Source organism: Corythoichthys intestinalis, chromosome 6 (assembly GCF_030265065.1).
Source record: "Corythoichthys intestinalis isolate RoL2023-P3 chromosome 6, ASM3026506v1, whole genome shotgun sequence".
Taxonomy (NCBI): domain Eukaryota; kingdom Metazoa; phylum Chordata; class Actinopteri; order Syngnathiformes; family Syngnathidae; genus Corythoichthys; species Corythoichthys intestinalis.
The window spans coordinates 4155236-4176978 of NC_080400.1; the positions used below are offsets into that span (position 1 = coordinate 4155236).

The 21743-nt window shown below is 41.5% G+C and overlaps 1 protein-coding gene across 9 annotated transcripts in view; it reads left to right on the plus strand.

The window, feature by feature from the left end:
• tiam1b (TIAM Rac1 associated GEF 1b) overlaps positions 1 to 21743 on the plus strand; it is a 176207-nt gene that overhangs the window by 64798 nt on the left and 89666 nt on the right. For 8 of the 9 annotated variants that reach the window (XM_057838495.1, XM_057838501.1, XM_057838496.1 and 5 more), the window contains 4 exons: positions 5240 to 5630; positions 10353 to 10525; positions 12868 to 13092; positions 21343 to 21528. In XM_057838495.1, the coding sequence (XP_057694478.1) occupies positions 5240 to 5630; positions 10353 to 10525; positions 12868 to 13092; positions 21343 to 21528 (975 nt within the window). The remainder of the gene's footprint in view (positions 1 to 5239; positions 5631 to 10352; positions 10526 to 12867; positions 13093 to 21342; positions 21529 to 21743) is intronic. The other variant, XM_057838499.1, reaches the window with a different exon arrangement.

Sequence of the window (21743 nt, forward strand, 5' to 3'; positions counted from 1 at the left end):
GACCAGGAAGTGACCCGAGAATGCCCCATGATCACCAGAAAGTGACCAAAACTTAACAAAAAGTGACTTATAAATGCCCCAAAACCAACAGGAAGTGACAATGGAAAAACCCCAAAATGAACAGGGAGTCACCAATGTACAGGAAGTCACCTGGAAATACACTGAAATCAACAGGAAGTGAACCCAAATCAACAGGAAGTGACTTGGGAATGCTAAAAAATTACTAGAAAGTGACCCAAACCTAACAAAAAGTGACCTGTAAGAGCCCCACAACCAACAGGAAGTGACCTGGATATACCCCAAAATGAACAGAAAGTGACAATTTTACAGGAAATGACCAGGAAAACACTTTGAAATCAACAGAAAGTGAAGCAAAACCTACAGGAAGTGACACGGGAATGGCCCAAAATCACCAGGACCTCAACCATGAGAGACATGGTTGAGGTTTACCCATGTTGACAATTACAGGCCTCTCTAATATGTACAATGTACAGGAAGTGACTCGGAAGTCACCCAAAATGTACAGGAAGCGACCCGGAAATGCCCCAAAATCATCAGAAAGTGACCCAAAAGTGCTGGTTGTGACCTGGAAATGCCCCAAAATGACATGGGACTCACTAATTCACATGAAAGCACCTGGAACTGCACTAAAATCAAACGGAAGTGAACCAAAATCGACAGGATGTGACTCGGGAATGCCCCAAAATGATCAAAAAGTGACCTATAAGTGCCACAAAACCAACAAGAAGTGACCCCAAATGACCAAACAGTGACTAATGTACAAGAAGTGACCTGGAAATACTCTAAAACCACAGGACGTGACCTGGGAATGGTCCAAAATCATTAAAGAATGGCCAAAACTTGCCAAAAGTGACCTGTAAGTGCCACAAAACCAACAGGAAGTGATCCAGATATGCCCTAATATGGACAGGGAATGACTGCTGTACAGGAAGTGACCCAGAAATACCCCAAAATCATCAAAAAGTGCCTGAAAACCATCAGGAAGAGACCTGGAAATGCCCCAGAATGAACAGGGCTGGACAAATTCACATGAAGTGACCTGGAAGTAAACTAAAATCTACAGGAAGTGAACGAAAATTGACAGGATGTGATGCGGAAATGCCCTCAAATCATAAGAAAGTGACCCAAAATTTGCGTGAAAACCATCAGGAAGTGACCTGGAAATGCCCCAAAATGAACAAGGACTCACTATTTTACATGAAAGCACCTGTAAGTACACAAAAATCAACAGGAAGTGAACCAAAATCGACAGGAAGTGACCCTGAAATGCCCCCAAATCATCAGAAAGTGACCCAAAAGTGCCTGAAAACAATCAGGAAGTGACCTGGAAATGCCCCAAAATGAACAGGGCCGGACTAATTCACATGAAGTGACCTGGAAGTACACAAAAATCAACAGGAAGTGAACGAAAATCGACAAGATGTGACGCGAAAATGCCCCAAAATCATCAGAAAGTGACCCAAAACTTGCGTGAAAACCATCAGGAAGTGACCTGGAAATGCCCCACAATGAACAGGGACTTACTATTTTACATTAAAGCACCTGGAAGTACACAAAAATCAACAGGAAGTGAACCAAAATTGACAGGAAGTGACACGGGAATGCCCCAAAATGATCAAAAAGTGATCTATAAGTGCGACAAAACCAACAGGAAGTGACCACAAAATGACCAGACAGTGACTGATGTACAGGAAGTGACCTGGAAATACTCGAAAACCACAGGAAGTGACCTGGGAATGGTCCAAAATCATCAGAAAACGACCAAAAGTTACAAAAAAGTGACCTGTAAGGGGCACAAAAACCAACATAAAGTGACCAAGCAATGCCCCAATATGAACAGGGGGTGACTACTGTACAGGAAGGGACCTGGAAGTACACAAAAATCAACAGGAAGTGAACCAAAATCGACAGGAAGTGACCCGGAACTGCCCCAAAATCATCAGAAAGTGACCCAAAAGTGCCTGAAAACAATCAGGAAGTGACCTGGAAACGCCCCAAAATCATCAGAAAGTGACCCAAAAGTGCCTGAAAACAATCAGGAAGTGACCTGGAAGTACACAAAAATCAACAGGAAGTGAACGAAAATCGACAGGAAGTGACCTGGAAATGCCCCCAAATGAACAGGGACTCACTATTTTACATTCAAGCACCTGGAAGTACACAAAAATCAACAGGAAGTGAACCAAAATTGACAGGAAGTGACACAGGAATGCCCCAAAATGATCAAAAAGTGACCTATAATTGCCACAAAACGAACAAGAAGTGACCCCCAAATGACCAGACAGTGACTAATGTACAAGAAGTGACCTGGAAAAACTCTAAACCACAGGACGTGACCTTGGAATGGTCCAAAATCATCAGAGAATGGCCAAAACCAGCCAAAAAGTGACCTGTATGTCCAAAATTATCAGAGAATGACCAAAACACACCAAAAAGTGACCTGTAAGTGCCATAAAACCAACAGGAAGTGATACCAAAATGATCAGGGGGTGACTACTGTACAGGAAGTGACCTGGAAATACTCTAAAATCAACAGGAAGTGACCCAAAAGTGCCTGAAAATCAACAGGAAGTGACCCAGAAATGCCCCAAAATGAACGGGGCCAGACTAATTCACATGAAGTGACCTGGAAGTACACTAAAATCAACAGGAAGTGATGCGGGAATGCCCCAAAATGATCAGAAAAAGACCCAAACTTACCAAAAAGTGAGCTATAAGTGCCATAGAAGTGACTCCCAAATGACCAGGGAGTGACTAATGTACAGGAAGTGACCTGGAATTACTCTTAAACCACATGAAGTGACCTGAGAATGGTCCAAAATCATCAGAGAATGACCAGGGGGTGACTACTATACAGGATGTGACCTGGAAATACTCTAAAATCAACAGGGAGTCACCCAAAAGTGCCTGAAAACTAGTGTTGCACCGATAGCATTTTTTGGCCCCGATACCGATAACTGGCTGTGCATTATCGGCCGATACCGATACCACCCCGTTTATATATATATATATATATATATATATATTTTTTTTTCCAAAGAGCTACATAATTGGATGTGAAATCATTGCTATCAAGGCTTTGTCAGGCTGTTGCTTACCTTTGCAAAATAGGAAAAAGTACACTAAACCCTAGTAGACAATAGTTGAATAAACCTTTGGCTCTCAAAGGCCAAAATAGTGCTAAATTTGTGAAATTAATAAAACATGTATAATACTAGCCCAACAGTAAGAAAGTAAAAATAAATTCATAATAATAAACTCTGAATGAACTAAATAAACTTTTTTAAACCTCTCAAAGTCCAAACAGTGCAACTTTCATGAAATTATTGTCACATTCTGCTGCTGGTTAGATTGTGTTTTGTTGCTGGGCGTGGCACTTGAATCCAATGCAGGCTCATCAACGCAGCATTTAAGCACGGGGGAATCTCAGAGAAGGCTGCCGAGATATTTGCCTTGCTGATCGCTATTTGACATCTGGCACGATAATCTCGCTACATTTGCTTGTTATGCCCCTGCATTGGGTTTTTCTGTTAGTGTGCTGCTCTCGTTTGTAACCGCCGCCTATCGTCTTAGTTTGTCCGTCGACCTGCTGTCACGGACTCCTTTTGTTATTTCTACTGTCCCGCGATCGCGTGTTATTTTTTGTTTGCAATCATTAAACCCTTTTATGTATCCCCCGCTTGTTGTCTGCTTCGAGGTTCAACCTTGTTTCCGCATTTGCGGACGCTAACAATTATAAGTAATAATAATTGACCACAGCATCCCGTTTCTCCTTTTTTTCGGGAGGTGGGAGTCCCTTATTTCTATTTCTGAAAGGTGGCAACAATACTTTGGAAACACTTCCCAAATTACTGCGGCATTTCTTTCAGTAAAAGACAATAAAAGTAAAGTAGACGAAGTGAACTGACCAGAGATTGTGGCTCCGGTCCAGCGGCCTTCTTCCTCTGGATAGCAGCCCTGCTCTTGCAGGCTCAAACTCGTTGTGTTCGTTCACGTTTCGTCTTCAAATGTTTTATCAAGTTCGAGGTATTGAAACTGGCCGATTTAACTCCACATCTCCAAACTTTCAGGCCGCAAATCTTGCATGCAGCCATTGATTATAATCGACGGGATTTCTATTTGGAAATATTTCCCGCCATATTTCCTGGTTTGTTTTTCGTCCATATGAAAAAGCCCCCTTTTGATTGGTCAGGAGTGGCTATTGGCCCGCTCTCATTGGTCTGGAGCAGGCCAATAGCGATAGCTGCTTGGTGTTCACGTGTCATCACACAACACAGAGACAGAGTGTAGTGAGCGCCAGGAGGAGAAAAAGGCTGTGGTCAAATGTTATAATAATGGACCGGTAAATGGTATCGGCGCCGTCTTTGTTGGTACTCGCCGATACCGATACCACCATTTCGGGCCGGATCGGCGCCCCCTGCAGATACTAGTATCGGTATCGGTGCATCTTTACTGAAAACCAACAGGAAGTGACCTCAAAATGCCCCAAAATCAACAGGGAGTGACTACTGTACAGCAAGTGACCCGGAAATGCCTGTATCGGTGCATCAGTACACATAACCAACAGAAAGTTACCCAGAATTGTCCAAAAAATGATCAGGGAGTGACTATGGTAAAGAAAGTGACCTGGAAATACTCTAAAATCAACAGGAAATGATCCAAAATGTTTAGGAAATGACCCCAGAATGTACAGGAAGTAACCCAAAATCAACAGGAAGTGACCAAAATATTAAATATAATTTTTTTCAAATTTGATTTTGATCTCTTTTAAACACATATTGCTCTTTTGGTCAATGGAAATTTGACAATAATTTGATTTTAGCAAAAAAACATGCATTCGATGTACATCATTGACTTTTGTGGGCACACTCAGAAGGACGTAGCTAACCGCCAGTTGGACACACGCCGACGGGTCCGCCTGGCCCCCCTCACGCGTCTCCCGGGAGCCTTTGGTCATGTGTTTAGGAGCAGCGGTGGGTGGGGGCAGACGCGGCGGTGCCACGGCCAGGGCGGCCCGACTTCAACAACAGCCTTTGGACCACAAAGCTGTTAGTGAAAGCTTGTTTTGAAAACGCTCAGGCTCTCAAGCGGACTCGACGCTAGTTAGTCCTCTAAATGCTTTAAATTGACCTCGTTTTTGGACTCGCGATCTGACCTACTGGATTTGAATTATGCATACGCGGTCATCGTGCCATCTCACCCGTCTCGGGCCCCGCAGGACGTCACGGCCGGCGAGGGCGGCGAGTACGAGGACGGCTACGATGTGACGGCGGAGGCCGAGTCCCGCCGCTACAAGACCGCGTCGGCCTCCTCGGCGGCGGGCACGAGCGACAGCGGGAGCGGCGGCGGGTGCCAGGGCGTCTACGAGAACTTCCGGCAAGAGCTGGAGATGAGCTCCTGCCGGACGGAGAGCCAGGAGGAGGCGCTGAGCGACGAGAGTCAGAGCGCCGTCAGCTCCGCCTACCGCTCGGACCCGCCGCCGGGCGCGCGGGGCACGGTGCGCAAAGCGGGTCGGCTCGCCGTCAAGAACTTTCTGGTGCACAAGAAGAACAAGAAGGTGGAGTCGGCCGCTAGACGCAAGTGGAAGAGCTACTGGGTGTCTCTCAAAGGTTTGTTACATTTTATACAAAATGCTATTTTTCTGACAGTTTTTGTCAAATTCAAAACGAATGCAAAATGAAATCATCCACTTTTTGGCGATAACATACTTTTCTGCCAACGTTTGACAAAAACATTGCCATAAATTCCCCATTCAGACCTACAGTACATAAAAAATTCCAGTGGTGGGCATTATTTTTGACCCCCCCCCCCCCTTCCCCCCAAAAAAACACCTCAAAATGACCCAAAATTTACAGGAAGTGACCCAAAAAACACACAAAGTTACTTGGGAATGCCCCAAAATCAACAGTTGGTGTCTTGTAACTGCCCCCAAAAAACATCAGGAATTGACCCAAAATCAATAGGAAGTGACCTATTCAAATAAAATGACATGGAAATGCCCCAAAATCAAAGTAATGTAAACTACAAGTTTCCTAAACCTATAACTAAGTGACCCAAAATCAACAGGAAGTGACCTGGAATTGCCCCACAATCTGACTTGGTAATGCGAATCCGCCAAAACCAAAAAGAACATGAACGAAAAGTGGCCTAAGCCAACAGGTAGTGACCTAAAATCTACAGGACGTAAATGATGATAAAAAGGAAATGAACCGGAAATGCCCTAAAATCAACAGGAAATTATCTGAAATATATGAATTGAATTTTACCCCAAAATGATAAAAAACTGATGCAAAATTGACAGAAAATGACCTACAAGTGCCAACAGGAAGTCACCTGAAATCAACAGAAAATGACTGATAAACAGGAAGTGACCTGGAAATGCCCTAAACTCAACAGGAAATTATCTAAAATTTATCGGAATTGAATCAGGAATGTCCCAAAATGTGACTCAACAGAAAGTGACCCAAAACCAAGAAGTGACCTGATATCAACAGGAAATGACCGATAAACAGGAAGTGAAGCAGAAATGCCCTAAAATCAACAGGAAATGATAAAAAAAAAAAAAAAAAAAAAGTATCATATATATATATGTATTAGGGCTGTCAAAATTATCGCGTTAACGGGCGTTAATTTTTTAAATTAATCACGTTAAAATATTTGACGCAATTAACGCAGATTCCCCGCTCAGACATTTAAATGAGAGTACAGTGAAACGCTCACTTGTTGTGTTTTATGGAGTTTTTCCGCCCTCTGCTGGCGCTTGAGTGCGACTGATTTTATAGGCTTCAGCACCCATGAGCATTGTGTAAGTAATTATTGACATCAACAACGGCGGGCTACTAGTTTATTTTTTGATTGAAATTTTTACAAATTTTATTAAAATGAAAACATTAAGAGGGGTTTTAATATAAAATTTCTATAACTTGTACTAACATTTTTCTTTTAAGAACTGCAAGTCTTTCTATCCATGGATCGCTTTAACAGAATGTTAATAATGTTAATGCCATCTTGTTGATTTATTGATATAATAAACAAATACAGTCCTTATGTACCGTATGTTGAATGTATATATCCATCTTGTGTCTTATCTTTCCATTCCAACAATTATTTACAGAAAAATGTAGCATGTTTCATAGATGGTTTGAATTGCGATTAATTGCGATTAATTACGATTAATTAATTTTTAAGCTGTAATTAACTCAATTAAAAATTTTAATCGTTTGACAGCCGTAATATAGAGAGAGATGTTGAAACGGGAATGCCACAAAATCAAAGTAATGTAAACTACAAGTTTCCCAGAACCATCAGAAAGTGACCCAAAACCACCAGGAAGTGACCTGGAATTGCCCCACAATCGACAGAAAGTGACTTGGTAATGCGCCAAAAATCAACAGAACATGAACGAAAAGCGGCCTAAGCCAACAGGAAGTGACCTAAAATCAACATGGAAGTGACCGTTTAACATTAAGTGACCTGGAAATGCCTCAAAATGTACAAAAAGTGATAATGTGAATTGGAAATAATGTAAAATCAACTTGAAATGATCCGAAACGTACCTGAAGTGAGTAAGGAATGTTCCAACTGATCAAAAAGTGCCCCAAAACCAACAGGAAGTGACCTGATCTCAACAGGAAATGACCAATAAACAGGAAGTGACCCGGAAATGCCCCACAATGTAAAGAAAGTGACTCAATAATGTCAAGAAATCAACAGAAAGTGAACCAAATTGACCCAACGCCACATGAAGTGACCCAAAATCATCAGGTAGTGACCGATGAACATGAAATAACCTGGAAATGCTCCACAATGTATAGAAAGTGACTCAATAATGCCCCCAAATCAACGAAACGTAAACTACAAATGCCCCAAAATGAAGAGAGAGTGGCATATGTACAGGAATTGACCTGGAATTGCACCAAAAAGAACAGGGAAAGACCCAAAACCATCAGGAAGTTTCACAATATGACCAGGAAGTGACCCAGAAATGCCGTAAAATAAACAGGGAGTGACTAATATACAGGAAGTGTCCTGGATTTACTCTAAAATTGACCCAAAATCCACAGGAAGTGACCTGGGAATGCCCTAAAAGTGCCTAAACTTAATAAAAAGTGACCTATCAGGAAGTGACCAAAAATTAACAGGAAGTTACTTGGAATTGCCCCACAATCTACAGAAATTGACTTGGTAATGCGCCAAAATCAACAGAACTTGAAAGACAAGTGGCACAAGCCAACAGGAAGTGACCTAAAATCAACAGGAAGTGACCCTGAATTGTCCAAAAATGAACAAGGAGTGACTAAGTTATAGGAAGTGACCTGTAAATACTCTAAAATCAACAGGAAGTGACCGATTAACATTTAACGACCTGGAAATTCCCCACCACGATGTATAAAAACTGACTCCGTAAATCCCCAAAATCAACAAAACATGTGTGACGAGTAACCCCAAATTAACAGAATTTGACAGACGGAGATTAAGTGAACCGGAAATGACCTCAAATCTTGAAGTGATCCAAAATGTACAGGAAGTGAGGCAGGAATGTCCCAAACTGATCAGAAAGTGACCCAAAAAGGACTGAAATTGACGTACGAGTGCCCCAAAACCAAGAGGAAGTGACCTGATATCAACAGGAAATGTATGATCAACAGGAAGTGACCTGGAAATTCCATAAAATCAACAGGAAATGATCCCAAATATACATGAAGTGACTTGTTCGTACCCTAAAATGAACTAGCCCAGCAAGCAGGACTGAACGGACCCTCGCACTAGGTATCAATTCCTCAAATTCAGGAAGCAAATGTATTTTATTATGCTACATGTAAATACACCTAAGTGGATTTTAAGCCTTTTGAATCAAAATGGATCATCCAATGCCATCTATCCTGACCGCCTTTTGTCAATGTCTTTTCGATTCCCCAAATTTCATCGCTCTTCGTATGTATGTGCAAATTTTGGGGCGTTTTTCAGCATGTTAAGACCTCCAAATTGGCCATTTTCATTTGCCTTGAAAAACCCTAACCCTTAACCCTAAACCCAAAGCAATGCCCGACTTTGGTACCCTGCTCAGGACAGGTCCGTGAATGAAAACTCACCATTTTGTTAACTTAACATCTCATATGTCTCATCAACAGTCTCACCAATTTTGAGGAGGATCCAACTAACTGCCTCGGCGCAACGGTCTCAAACTACCACGCTGGTTTTTGACAAAAATGGCATGTTTTTCAACAATCAATCCAAAATATCTGAGTTCCTTTTGGGTTTGGAATATGGGTGCAAGACACTTTTTGAAGTATTTTTGCACAACGTATCGACTCCCCAAATGTCAATGCTCTACGTTGAAAAAACCCAAATCTCGAGGCCTTTTTTAAAATTTCAAAGGGGCGCCACCAAGCCTTTTTGTGACATTTTTGGCAACATTGCAAAATTATCCAAATTTACGCGGAGCCGCATGTATGTGCATATTTTTGTGAGTTTTTGAGCATGTTAAGACCTCAAAATTGGCCATTTTCATAAAAAAAAAAATTTTTTTTTTTTTAAATGAGACTTTGGTACCCCGCCCAGGTCAGGCCCGTGACTGCAAACTCACCATTTTGATAACTAAAATGTCTCATAAAGAGTCTCACCAATTTTCAAGAGGATCCAACTAACTGCCTCGGCGCAATGGTCTCAAACGTGCACGCTGGTTTTCGAATAAAATGGCATTTTTTTCAACATTTAATCCCAAAATACCCGATTTCCTGTTGGGTTTGGAATATGGGCACAAGAGACTTTTTGAAGCATTTTTGCACAACGTATCGACTCCCCAAATTTCATCGCTGTACGTTGAAAAAAACCTAGATGGAGGGGCATTTTAAAAAATTCTAGAGTGCGCCGCTGAGCCATTTGTTTTTTTGTTGTTGTTGGTTTTTTTTTTGCAAAGTTGCAAAATTAACGAAATTTACGCAAAGCGGCATGTATGTGCAAATTTGGGTGAGTTTTTGAGCATGTTAAGACCAGAATTGCCTCACTGCCTGCCATTGACAATGATGAGCGTCCAATTCTTTTAAACTGGGGGGGGACTGACTTTGAATGCTCACGTTTGAGCTTTATTCACCCCTCCCAGTCCAAATGAATTGGACATCTTGCGCCATCAGTGGCAGCCAAATGAGTTCGAATACTGTATTTTTATGGCTCGGCTAACATAACAGCCTTCTGAAGTATCTTTTTTTTTTTTCCTCCCATGCTGCACTTCTCACATTTGGCCCCTGGAGAGCAGAATAAAGCTTATTTCATGATCAGTCCTCTGCAGTTTCAAAGTACTGTAACAAATTCAATTTCCCCTCTTTGCTCAGGCTGCACCCTTTTCTTCTACGAGACGGACGGGCGCTCTGGAATCGACAACAGCAGCGTCCCCAAGCACGCCGTCTGGGCCGAGAACAGCATCGTGCAAGCCGTACCCGAGCATCCCAAAAAAGACTTTGTCTTCTGCCTTAGCAACTCGCTCGGGGATGCATTCTTATTCCAGGTGAGATCTCTGAGATAACCAAACATGAAGTGACCAACAAACATGAAGTGACCCAGAAATGCCCAAAAATCAATTCAAGTGACACGGAAATGCCCCAAAATCACCCAAGGTGACCCCAAATCAACAAAAAGTTACCTGTTAGTGCAGCAATACCAACAGGAAGTGACCCAAAATCAACAGGAAGTGACCAATGAACATGAAGTGATCCAGAAATGCCTTAAAATCAATAGGAAATGAACCAAAATATACTGAAGGGACATGGGGATGCACCAAATTAATCAAAAAGGACCCAAAACCAACAAAAAGTGACCTGTAAGTGATAATAGTAACCTATATTTCAACAGGAAGTGAAACAAAATCAACGGAAAGTGACCCAAAAACATGAAGTGACCCAGAAATGCCCTAAAATCAATTCAAGTGACACGGAAATGCCCCAAAATCTAACCTAAGGTGACCCCAAATCAACAAAAAGTTACCTGTTAGTGCAGCAACACCAACAGGAAGTGACCCAAAATCAACAGGAAATGACCAATGAACATGAAATGATCCAGTAATGCCCTAAAATCAAGAGAAAATTAACCAAAATATACAAAAGTCTCATGGGAATGGCCCGAAATAATCAGGAAGTGACCTAGAGATTATCTAAAGTCAATAGGAAATTAACCAAAATATAGTGAAGTGACATGGGAATGTCCCAAAATAATCTGGAAGTGATCCAAAATAAACAAAGTGATCTGTAAGTAGTAGTTGTAGTAGTAACCTATATTTCAACTGGAAGTGACCAATGAACATGAAGTTATCCAGAAATGCCCTAAAATCAATAGAAAACTAACCAAAATATACAGAAGTCTCATATGAAAGCCCCAAAATAATCAGGAAGTGACCTAGATATGACCTAAAGTCAATAGGAAATTATCCAAAATATACTGAAGTGGCATGGGAATGCACCATAATAATCAGGAAGTTACCCAAAATAAACAGATAGTGACCTGTAAGTAGTAGTAGCAGTCACCTATATTTCAACAGGAAGTGACCCAAAATCAACAGGAAGTGACCAATGAACATGAAGTGATCTAAAAATGCCCTAAAATCAAGAGGAAAAATAACCAAAATATCCAGAAGTCTCATGGGAATGTCCCGAAATAATCAGGAAGTGACCTAGAGATTACCTAAAGTCAATAGGTAATTAACCAAAATATACTGCAGTGACATGGGAATGCACCAAAATAATCAGGAAGTGATCCAAAAAAAAAAAAAAAAAAAAGATCTGTAAGTCGTAGTCGTAACCTATACTTCAACAGATTAACAAAACAAAATTAACACAAAGTGTCATCTAAGTGCCCCCAAAACCTATCAAGAAGTGACCCAAAATCAACAGAAAGTGACCAACAAATATGAAGTGACACCGAAATGCCCTAAAATCAATAGGAAATGATCCGAAATATACTGAAGTGACATAGGAATGCAGCAAAATAATCGGGAAGCGTTCCAAAAAAAAAAAAAAACGGAAAGTGACCCGTAAGTAGCAGTAGGAGTAGTAGTAGTAGTAACCTATATTTCAACAGGAAGTGACCCAAAATCAACAGGAAGTGACCAATGAACATGAAGTGACCTAGAAATGCCCAAAAATCAATATGAAATGATCCTAAATATACAGAGGTGACATGGGAATGCCCCAAAATCATCAAACGGGACCCAAAATTAACAAAAAGTGACCTGTAAGTCATTGTAGTAACCTATATTTCAACAGGTGACCCAAAATCTACAGGAAGTGACCAACAAACATGAACTGACCCAGGAAAGCCCTAGAATCAATAGGAAATGATCTGAAATATACCAAAGTGACATGGAAATGCCCCCAAATCACCAAAAGTAGTAGTTGAATTCCTCAAGATGGTTAAATTTGATATTAAATATCTATATGACCAAATATACACTATACAGTATTAGAAAACACATAGGCTTTCATAGGGTGTCCGCATGTTTTCACATGACTGTAAGTGACTTGTAAGTGCAAAACCAACCAGAAGTGACCAATTAGCGGACAGTGACCTGTTAATCAGCAGGATGTGACTGAATAAAAACAGGAAATGACCTGGGAATACCCCCAAATCAACAGGAAGTGAACTGAAAATGAACAGGATGGCTAAAAAATAACAGGAAGTGAACTGAAAATGAACAGGATGTGACCCACAAATTGAGCTCCAATTGCTGCCATTGACGGCAGTAGATGCTAACTTAATACCTAGCAAATAATCAAGAATGTATTATATTGTACCATTTCGATATCGTGATATAAAATAGCTCATATGGTGCCCAAATTCCTCCAATATCCCCTCCAGACGAGCAGCCAGACAGAGTTGGAGAACTGGATCACGGCCCTCCACTCGGCATGCGCCGCCGCCGTCGCCCGGCATCACCGGCGCGAGGACACGCTACGCCTGTTGCGCGCCGAAATCAAGAAGCTGGAACAGAAGATCGACATGGACGAGAAGATGAAGAAGATGGGCGACATGCAGCTGTCCGCCGTCACAGATACCAAGAAGAGAAAAACCATTCTTGATCAGGTACGTGGTTTATTTCCTAACTTTTTTCCAGCACGCGGGCAACTAGTATCGCGCCGATATCGTTAGTATCGGTACCGATGTAGCACTGAAAAGACTTCATCGGCGAGTACTAAGAAACAGTAAAAATAATACAATAAAATTACTGTATGCAGTTTTCCAGATCTAGTTTCTGTACACTAGTCGCCCTACCCAAGATGGCCGCCCTCTTCACACACCATTATTGAAAAAAGAAGCACTTGGTGTTCCTGAGATGGTATACAGTGTATCACAAAAGTGAGTACACCCCTGTCATTTCTGCAGATATTTAAGTATATCTTTTCATGGGACAACACTAACAAAAATGACACTTTGACACAATGAAAAGTGTGTGCAGCTTATATAATAGAGTTCATTTATTTTCCCTTCAAAATTACTCAAAATATAGCCATTAATATCTAAACCCCTGGCAACAAAAGTGAGTACACCCCTTAGAAACTACGTCTATCCCTAAATGTCCAAGTTGAGTACTGCTTGTCATTTTCCCTCCAAAACCTCATGTGACTCGTTACAGGAGTGCTGTCAGCATTGCTGCAAAGATTGAAGAGGTGGGGGGCTCAGCCTGTTAGTGCTCAGACTATACGCCGCACTCTACATCAAATTGGTGTGCATGGCTGTCACCCCAGGAGGAAGCCTCTTTTGAAGATGGTACACAAGTTTGCTGAAGACATGTCAACAAAGCACACGGATTACTGGCTTCCTCCTGGGGTGACAGCCATGCACACCAATTTGATGTAGAGTGCGGCATATGGTCTGAGCACTCACAGGCTGACCCCCACACTTCTTCAATCTCTGCAGCAATGCTGACAGCACTCGAGCCACATGACATTTTGGAGGGAAAATGACAAGCAGTACTCATTTTGGACATTTAGGAATTTACGTAGTTTCTAAGGGGTTTACTCACTTTTGTTGCCAGGGGTTTGGATATTAACTCATTTGCTCCCAGAAACGTATAAATCCGTTCTATTTTTAATTGTTTCAGTGTCCCAAAGACGTATTTATACGTCTTTAACATTTTTTTTTTTTCAAAAGAGACGTCTGGGTTCTGATTCAATTTCGCTCCAAAGCACAAAGCTGAAAATCCATTTTGAAGCTATAAAACTGGCCACTGGAGGGCAGTAGAGCATTTGGGAAGACAAGCAACCCGATTCAACGGCAACGAATGGCCAAGCCGCACGGCTGGGGCGCCGGCGACCACGAGTGCAGCGGACGACAGAGCGGAACGACCGGGACCACGAGTGCAGCGGACGATGCCTTTGAGTCCGCGCTGCTCGCGAGCAGAGCCCGCAGAGACTCAAAAAAATTTCATCTTTATGAGACAGGCGGCGATGAGGGAAAAGCTTAACCGGCTGTTGCGGCCAGAACAGCGTCATCTTTCAGTTAGTTATGTGTAAATAAATTGTTTAGGGCTGTCAAATGATTAAAATTTTTAATCGAGTTAATTACAGCTTAAAAATTAATCGTAATTAATCGCAATTCAAACCATCTCTAAAATATGCCATATTTTTCTGTAAATTATTGTTGGAACGAAAAGATAAGACACAAGAAGGATATATACATTCAACATACGGTACATAAGTACTGTATTTGTTTATTATAACAATAAATCAACAAGATGGCATTAACATTATTAACATTCTCTTAAAGCGATCCATGGATAGAAAAACTTGTAGTTCTTAAAAGATAAATGTTAGTACAAGTTATAGAAATGTTATATTAAAACCCCTCTTAAGGTTTTCGTTTGATTGAAATTTGTAAAATTTTCAATCAAAAAATAAACTAGTAGCTCACCATTGTTGATGTCATTACACCATGCTCACTCCCTAAACCAGTGCTTCTCAATTATTTTCTGTTACGCCCCCCCCCAAGCAAGACGTAAATGTTTCGCGCCCCCCCAAACTCTCCGCCGCCACTGTAAATAGTATTATTCGTCTATAAAATTACTATTATAAATATGCATCTGCCTAACATTGTGTCCTTTTTTTCTAATAAAGAAAAAAAGTAACAGATCAACTTATAATAAAGTATAACTTTATTAACATTGTTTTGTTTGTAACAGAGAAGACTTGACGTGCATCAGTTTGCCTGAATTAAAAAAAAAAAAGTCACATTCAAACTGTAAAAATACACTCAAGGTATTTTTGACCATTTGATACAGAAAAATAAAATGTAATAAAATCCGTAAATAATAACAAATTCAAATTGATTAGAAACATTTACTCATGAGGACAATATGCCAAAAAATTTGACCGAAAAAACAAAAATGAATAAAGGAAAAAAAGAGTGTCCTTGGACAGAAGGACAGTTTTTATTTTTGCTGCTCACACTCAGTATTACCTCCTTTGCAATGGTGTGGAGTCATTATACAATGAGCATGCTAACAATGCTCACTGGTTTACTGATATAACACTGACAAAGCAGGACTATTGTTGGCAATATTCGGCACGTTTTCGCTGAAAAACAATCAAGCGGCTTATCTATGAGATTGGGGTCGAATGTCTTTAAGTGGCGTCTTAATTGATTTGGCTTCTGGCAGTCCGCTATACTGTAATTATTTTCAGACACAGTAAACAGTAGTCTTTCCTCATCACCCCACTGTATTAAAAGTCAAAGCTAAAAGGCAAACGGCCCGAAAAAAGCGCATTCTCGGCGGCCGAGGTAGAACCGTAGGTGAGGGCGGTCGTCGTGACGATCCCAAGCCGAAAATGGCACTTCTCGGGCGGACACGTGAGAACCGGAGAAGACAGTGGGTAACTGCGTGAGTGAGTCCGGTCGGAAAACGGCTTTCGAAAACGGCGGCGGCGCACTGCTCTTCATGTCTGTTTTCTGTGTGCTGAGTGCTCTTCCTTAGTTCAAAAATACTGCACGCACTCTGAAAATGAGAGCGCCACTGCCACCCACTGAGTGGATGTGCAAGTACACTTTATTCCAGTCCGGCAAAAAAAAAGAAAAAAGAAAAAAGCATGTTCCCCGAGGACACATGCGCCCCCCCTGGCATCGCTCTGCGCCCCCCCAGGGGGGGCGCGCCCCACTATTTGAGAAGTACTGCCCTAAACCCATAAAATCATTTGGACCCAAGTGCCAGCAGAGGACGCCAAACAACAAAAAACAAGTAACAAGCGAACATTACACTGCTGTCATTTTAATCTGAGCGGGGCATGTCTGTTAATTGCGTCAAATATTTCAATGTGATTAATTTAAAAAATTAATTACCGCCCGTTAACGCAATAATTTTGACAGCCCTAAAATTGTTACTTTGCTATCAAAAACTATTTGTCCTGTTGTTTATGTTATTTTGTACAAGGAAGAAATTATTCAGATGTTTTGGATGTAACTAAAGCAAAAAATAGCTGTGTTAAAGTCAGTTATGTTTGAAATGTACGCTTTCACAAAAAGCTCAATTTCTCCGTTTTTTTCATCAGAAATTGGAAAATTGCTCAAACAAAGCTATTTTCTAATGCTGATTTCTAAAGAATGGAAAAAGATATGAACTTACTTTTTTCTGCTGAAAAGAGTTTAATCTTTATTGTGGTGGCTTCCATGTTTATATAGCAATAGAACAGAATTTTCTGTGGGCCTTGCAAAATCAGTCAAAATCCAGTCAAACGGCCGGGAGCGAAGGGCCGTGCTTTGGTGAAAATGGCCGGGAGTGAATGAGTTAATGGCTATATTTTGAGTTGTTTTGAAGGGAAAATCAATAAACTCTATTATATAAGCTGCACACAGATTACAGTACTTTTCATTGTGTCAAAGTGTCTTTTTTGTTAGTGTTGTCCCATGAAAAGGTAAACTTAAATATCTGCAGAAATGCCAGGGGTGTACTCACTTTTGTGATACACTGTAAGTCAAATCGTGTGACGTGACGTATTAAACATCCTTCCGCTGCGAATTTCAATTAATTTTATCACGAGTAGACGTCCAATCCATTGGAAGCGGGAGGTTGGCAGCAACTGATCGTTTGTTATTTGCTGCCGATCCTCCCATTTCAAATGGATTGGACGTCTTAAGATCGTCCATGGCAGCCACTGAGCAAACAGCACATGCTTTCAAAATTGATTGATCGTTGATCAAATAGTTTTCGGTCGAGAAATAAACAAGTTCTGGTTTTTTTTGCATTGTTTTTGATGGGAATGTGGCCCCTACCAACATGGCTGCCCTGAGGCCATGTTGGTTGTGGCAATGAAATGACTTTTCATGCTTTTGCTGTGAATTTCACAACAGCAGAACGATGATTAGATGCAACATGATTTGGATGTCTATCATCATCTTGAGAAAGCTGATGAGCGCTCCTTTTTGTACGCCTGTGTACGTACCAGCGGCCATCTTGGGTAGGGCGATCAGTGATTGTAGTTGTTTCTAGAGCTCAAAAAGTACATATTTTGCGGCAGCAGCATGTTATTTCTTAGTACCCTCTGATACCAAAGATGTTATAGCGCATAGTGCCATATCATTACTAATTCAAGTTTGACAGAAATATACAGTGGGGCAAAAAAGTATTTAGTCAACCACCAATTGTGCAAGTTCTCCAACTTGAAAAGATTAGAGAGGCCTGTAATTGTCAACTTGGGTAAACCTCAACCATGAGAGACAAAATGAGGGGAAAAAACAGAAAATCATATTGTTTAATTTTTAAAGAATTTATTTCCAAATTAGAGTGGAAAATAAGTATTTGGTCACCTACAAACAAGCAAGATTTATGGCTGTCAAAGAGGTCTAACTTGTTCTAATGAGGTCTAACGAGGCTCCACTCGTTACCTGTAATAATGGCACCTGTTTTAACTCATTATCTGTATAAAATACACCTGTCCACAATCTCAGTCAGTCACACTCAAAACTCCACTAAGGCCAAGACCAAAGAGCTGTTGAAGGACACCAGAGACAAATTTGTAGACCTGCACCAGGCTGGGAAGACTGAATCTGCAATAGGTAAAACGCTTGGTGTAAAGAAATCAACTGTGGGAGCAATTATTAGAAAATGGAAGACATACAAGACCGCTGATAATCTCCCTCGATCTGGGGCTCCATACAAGATCTCACCCCGTGGCGTCAAAATGATAACAAAAACGGTGAGCAAAAATCCCAGAACCACACGGGGGGACCTAGTGAATGACCTACAGAGAGCTGGGACCACAGTAACAAAGGCTAATTATCAGTAACACAATCTGCCGCCAGGGCCTCAAATCCTGCACTGCCAGACGTGTCCCCCTGCTGAAGCCAGTACACGTCCAGGCCCGTCTTCGGTTTGCTACAGAGCATTTGGATGATGCAGAAGAGGACTGGGAGAATGCCTTATGGTCAGATGAAACCAAAATAGAAACACAGGTTCTCGTGTTTGGAGGAGAAAGAATACTGAATTGCATCCGAAGAACACCATACCCACTGTGAAGCATGTGGGTGGAAACATCATGGTTTGGGGCTGTTTTTCTGCAAAGGAACCGTGACGACTGATCCGTGTAAAGGAAAGAATGAATGGGGCCATGTATCGAGAGATTTTGAGTGAAAATCTCCTTCCATCAGCAAGGGCATTGAAGATGAGACGTGGCTGGGTCTTTCAGCATGACAATGATCCCAAACACACAGCCAGGGCAACAAAGGAGTGCCTTCGTAAGAAGCATTTCAAGGTCCTGGCGTGGCCTAGCCAGTCTCCAGATCTCAACCCCATAGAAAATCTGTGGAGGGAGTTGAAAGTCCGTGTTGCCCGACGACAGCCCCAAAACATCACTGCGCTAGAGGAGATCTGCATGGAGGAATGGGCGAAAATACTAGCAACAGTGTGTGAAAAGCTTGTGAAGAGTTAGAGAAAACGTTTGGCCTCCGATATTGCCAACAAAGGGTACATAACAAAGTATTGAGATGAACTTTTGGTATTGACCAAATACCCATTTTCCACCATGATTTGCAAATAAATTCTCTAAAAATCAAACAATGTGATTTTCTGTTTTTTTCCCCCCACATTCTGTCTCTCATGGTTGAGGTTTACACATGTTGACAATTAGAGGCGTGCGAAATTTCCGATTCTTAGATTATTAGCGATTCGGCCGTGGAAGATTCGAGAACAATTCACAAACATCCAAATTCCGATTATTGTGAATTATACCAGGTAAAGCGGAAGTAAAACACTGCCAGCGCGGTCTTCGGGACGCAATGAGAAATGGACCGAGAGTAAATATCATGTTCAACTCATGCCGCTAGATAAAAAAAACAAAACAAAAAACAATAATACCTGACTGGGGCCGTCAGCCGCTACAAACAGTGGCCAGTTGCTAGTTGCTGCAAACATACGACAAGATACGGCTATGGTAGATATCACATATATCTAGAACTAGATGTGAAATGACAGACGACGTCCGTGTTAGATCATATACCATGACAGACTTCTCCGTGGTAGTTAACAGGCGCCAACTTAAAGCAGTAGACTTCTCTAGAAGGCTCTGTTGTAGCGAACCTAATTACTTTTTATCTAGAAAAAAAAAACGGCAAAATCTTGACTTGAATCTATCTTTAAATGACGAAACAGTTTTAAAACTTTCACGTCGAAAGTAGACAGAAGGGAAATTATGAAATAACGGGAGCAATTTTCACAACTTTAACGGTTGATTCACAACATTAACTTAATTGAATGTAGTTTAAAGCTGCCGATACAGAATGGGGACTTGAGTATTTTATTTACTGTTTTTAACGGTTAACTTGATACTGAAATCGTAGTATGTTTAGCCTGAGAGGATTTTTGAACAATTTTGGAACTAGTGTACAAAAAATTAAAAGCGGGGGTTGTGGTGCATCAATAATTGATTCATAATCGAATCGGAGCCTCTGAATCATAATCGAATCATTAGGTGCCCAAAGATTCCCACCTCTATTGACAATTACAGGCCTCTCTAATATTTTCAAGTGGGAGAACTTGCACAATTAGTGGTCGACTAAATACTTATTTGCCCCACTGTCGGTCAGCCAATATACCGGGCTGATTTCAAGATCGGTCGATATCAGCTGATATATAGCTGAGCTATAGCTGAGCAGGGGAATGACGAGCTGTAACTTGTTGTACAATCGACAACCCAGTCGTCATGTGAAATGATCCCGGCTAGTTATGTGATTATCCGCTTCGAAGACTTTGAAACATCACTCGGTTCGTGTTAGCATGTCGGCTAGCTGTCACGCCTCTTGGTTTGTTTACATTCTTCGAAGCCTGGGAAGGAAAATGACATAAGCCCGACTTAGTTGGCAATAAAGATCGTTCGGGAGGTGCGACAGTAAAGGTGTAGTCGACAGTTTTGACCATTATGGAGTCATTTAGCCATGTCGTCCTGAATAAATGCATTTTTATTATTTCACATTCCATTTAGCACAAGACTTATTTGTCATGACCATGCCATTTATTTAGCTATTGGGGAAAAAAATACTTGGATGAAAAGAATACCCTGCAGAAATACTGGAGTAGAGAGACTTAAACGATGACATTTTGAGGCTCTCTTCGTCGCATTTTCCTCGTTGTGAATAATTCCCCCTCAATGGGCTGAATAGTAAAACCGATGAGCCCATTCTCCCGCTGACGTCATCCACCTGTTGGGGACGCTAGAGCCCTACAATGGTAGGCGTGGCTAACCAGCAGATTAATAGACTAATTTCTCGTCATCTGCGCTTTGTTAAATTGTTGTATATAGTAGAATCGTCTCAGAATATGATTCTAATTCACATAATAATGCTATTTAAGACTTTTTTTTTCTCCTGTCGTACGCACTTTAAGCTTTAATGAAAAGCATATTGACATCAAATATTAGCTTATAAAATTGGCTTTAGACACTTGGAATCGGCTGAATTTATTTTTTAGAAATCTGGATCGGCCTTTGAAAATCCCATATCGTCGACCTCTAATACTAATGCTACCAGTATCAGTGCAATGCTTGTGGCTACATTCATCGGTTCCACCTCTCATAAATTATCTCTTTGGACCCCTTGTTAAGGGGAGATCAAGCGGTCTTTGTCAGGCCCGTTTCGATCGTCCCCGATCTGGGCGCTTCTCTCGGGTCAGTGTCAGTTTCCCCATTGTGCCCGAGTGAATAGCTAAAACGCGTGAAACGCTGGCAGCCAGAGGAATGCGCCGCATTGTCGCCGTCTCCAGAACCGGGAGCCGATGCCGGTATAAGCGCGCTGAGCGGCTTTGCCGGCTCAGTCCAAACGAAAGCTAGCGACGTTCCGCCGGTGTTTGCGCAGATCTTCTTGTGGGAGCAGAACCTGGAGCAGTTCCACATGGACCTTTTCCGATTCCGCTGTTACCTGGCCAGCCTGCAGGGCGGCGAGCTGCCCAACCCCAAGCGCCTGCTGGCCTTTGCCTCGCGACCCACCAAGCTGGCCATGGGACGCCTGGGGATCTTCTCTGTTTCGTCTTTCCACGCGCTGGTGAGTCTGCGCCAACCCTTTTAATGTTGGTTTTAGCCTTTTGGTAAAAAATACTTCTTAGTCATCACTGTTGTTTTGGCTGCCCTTTTAATTTTCATCATAGTCTTAGTCTTTTGCATGAAAATACTTACAGTGGGGCAAATAAGTATTTAGTCAACCACCAATTGTGCAAGTTCTCCTACTTGAAAAGATTAGAGAGGCCTGTAATTGTCAAC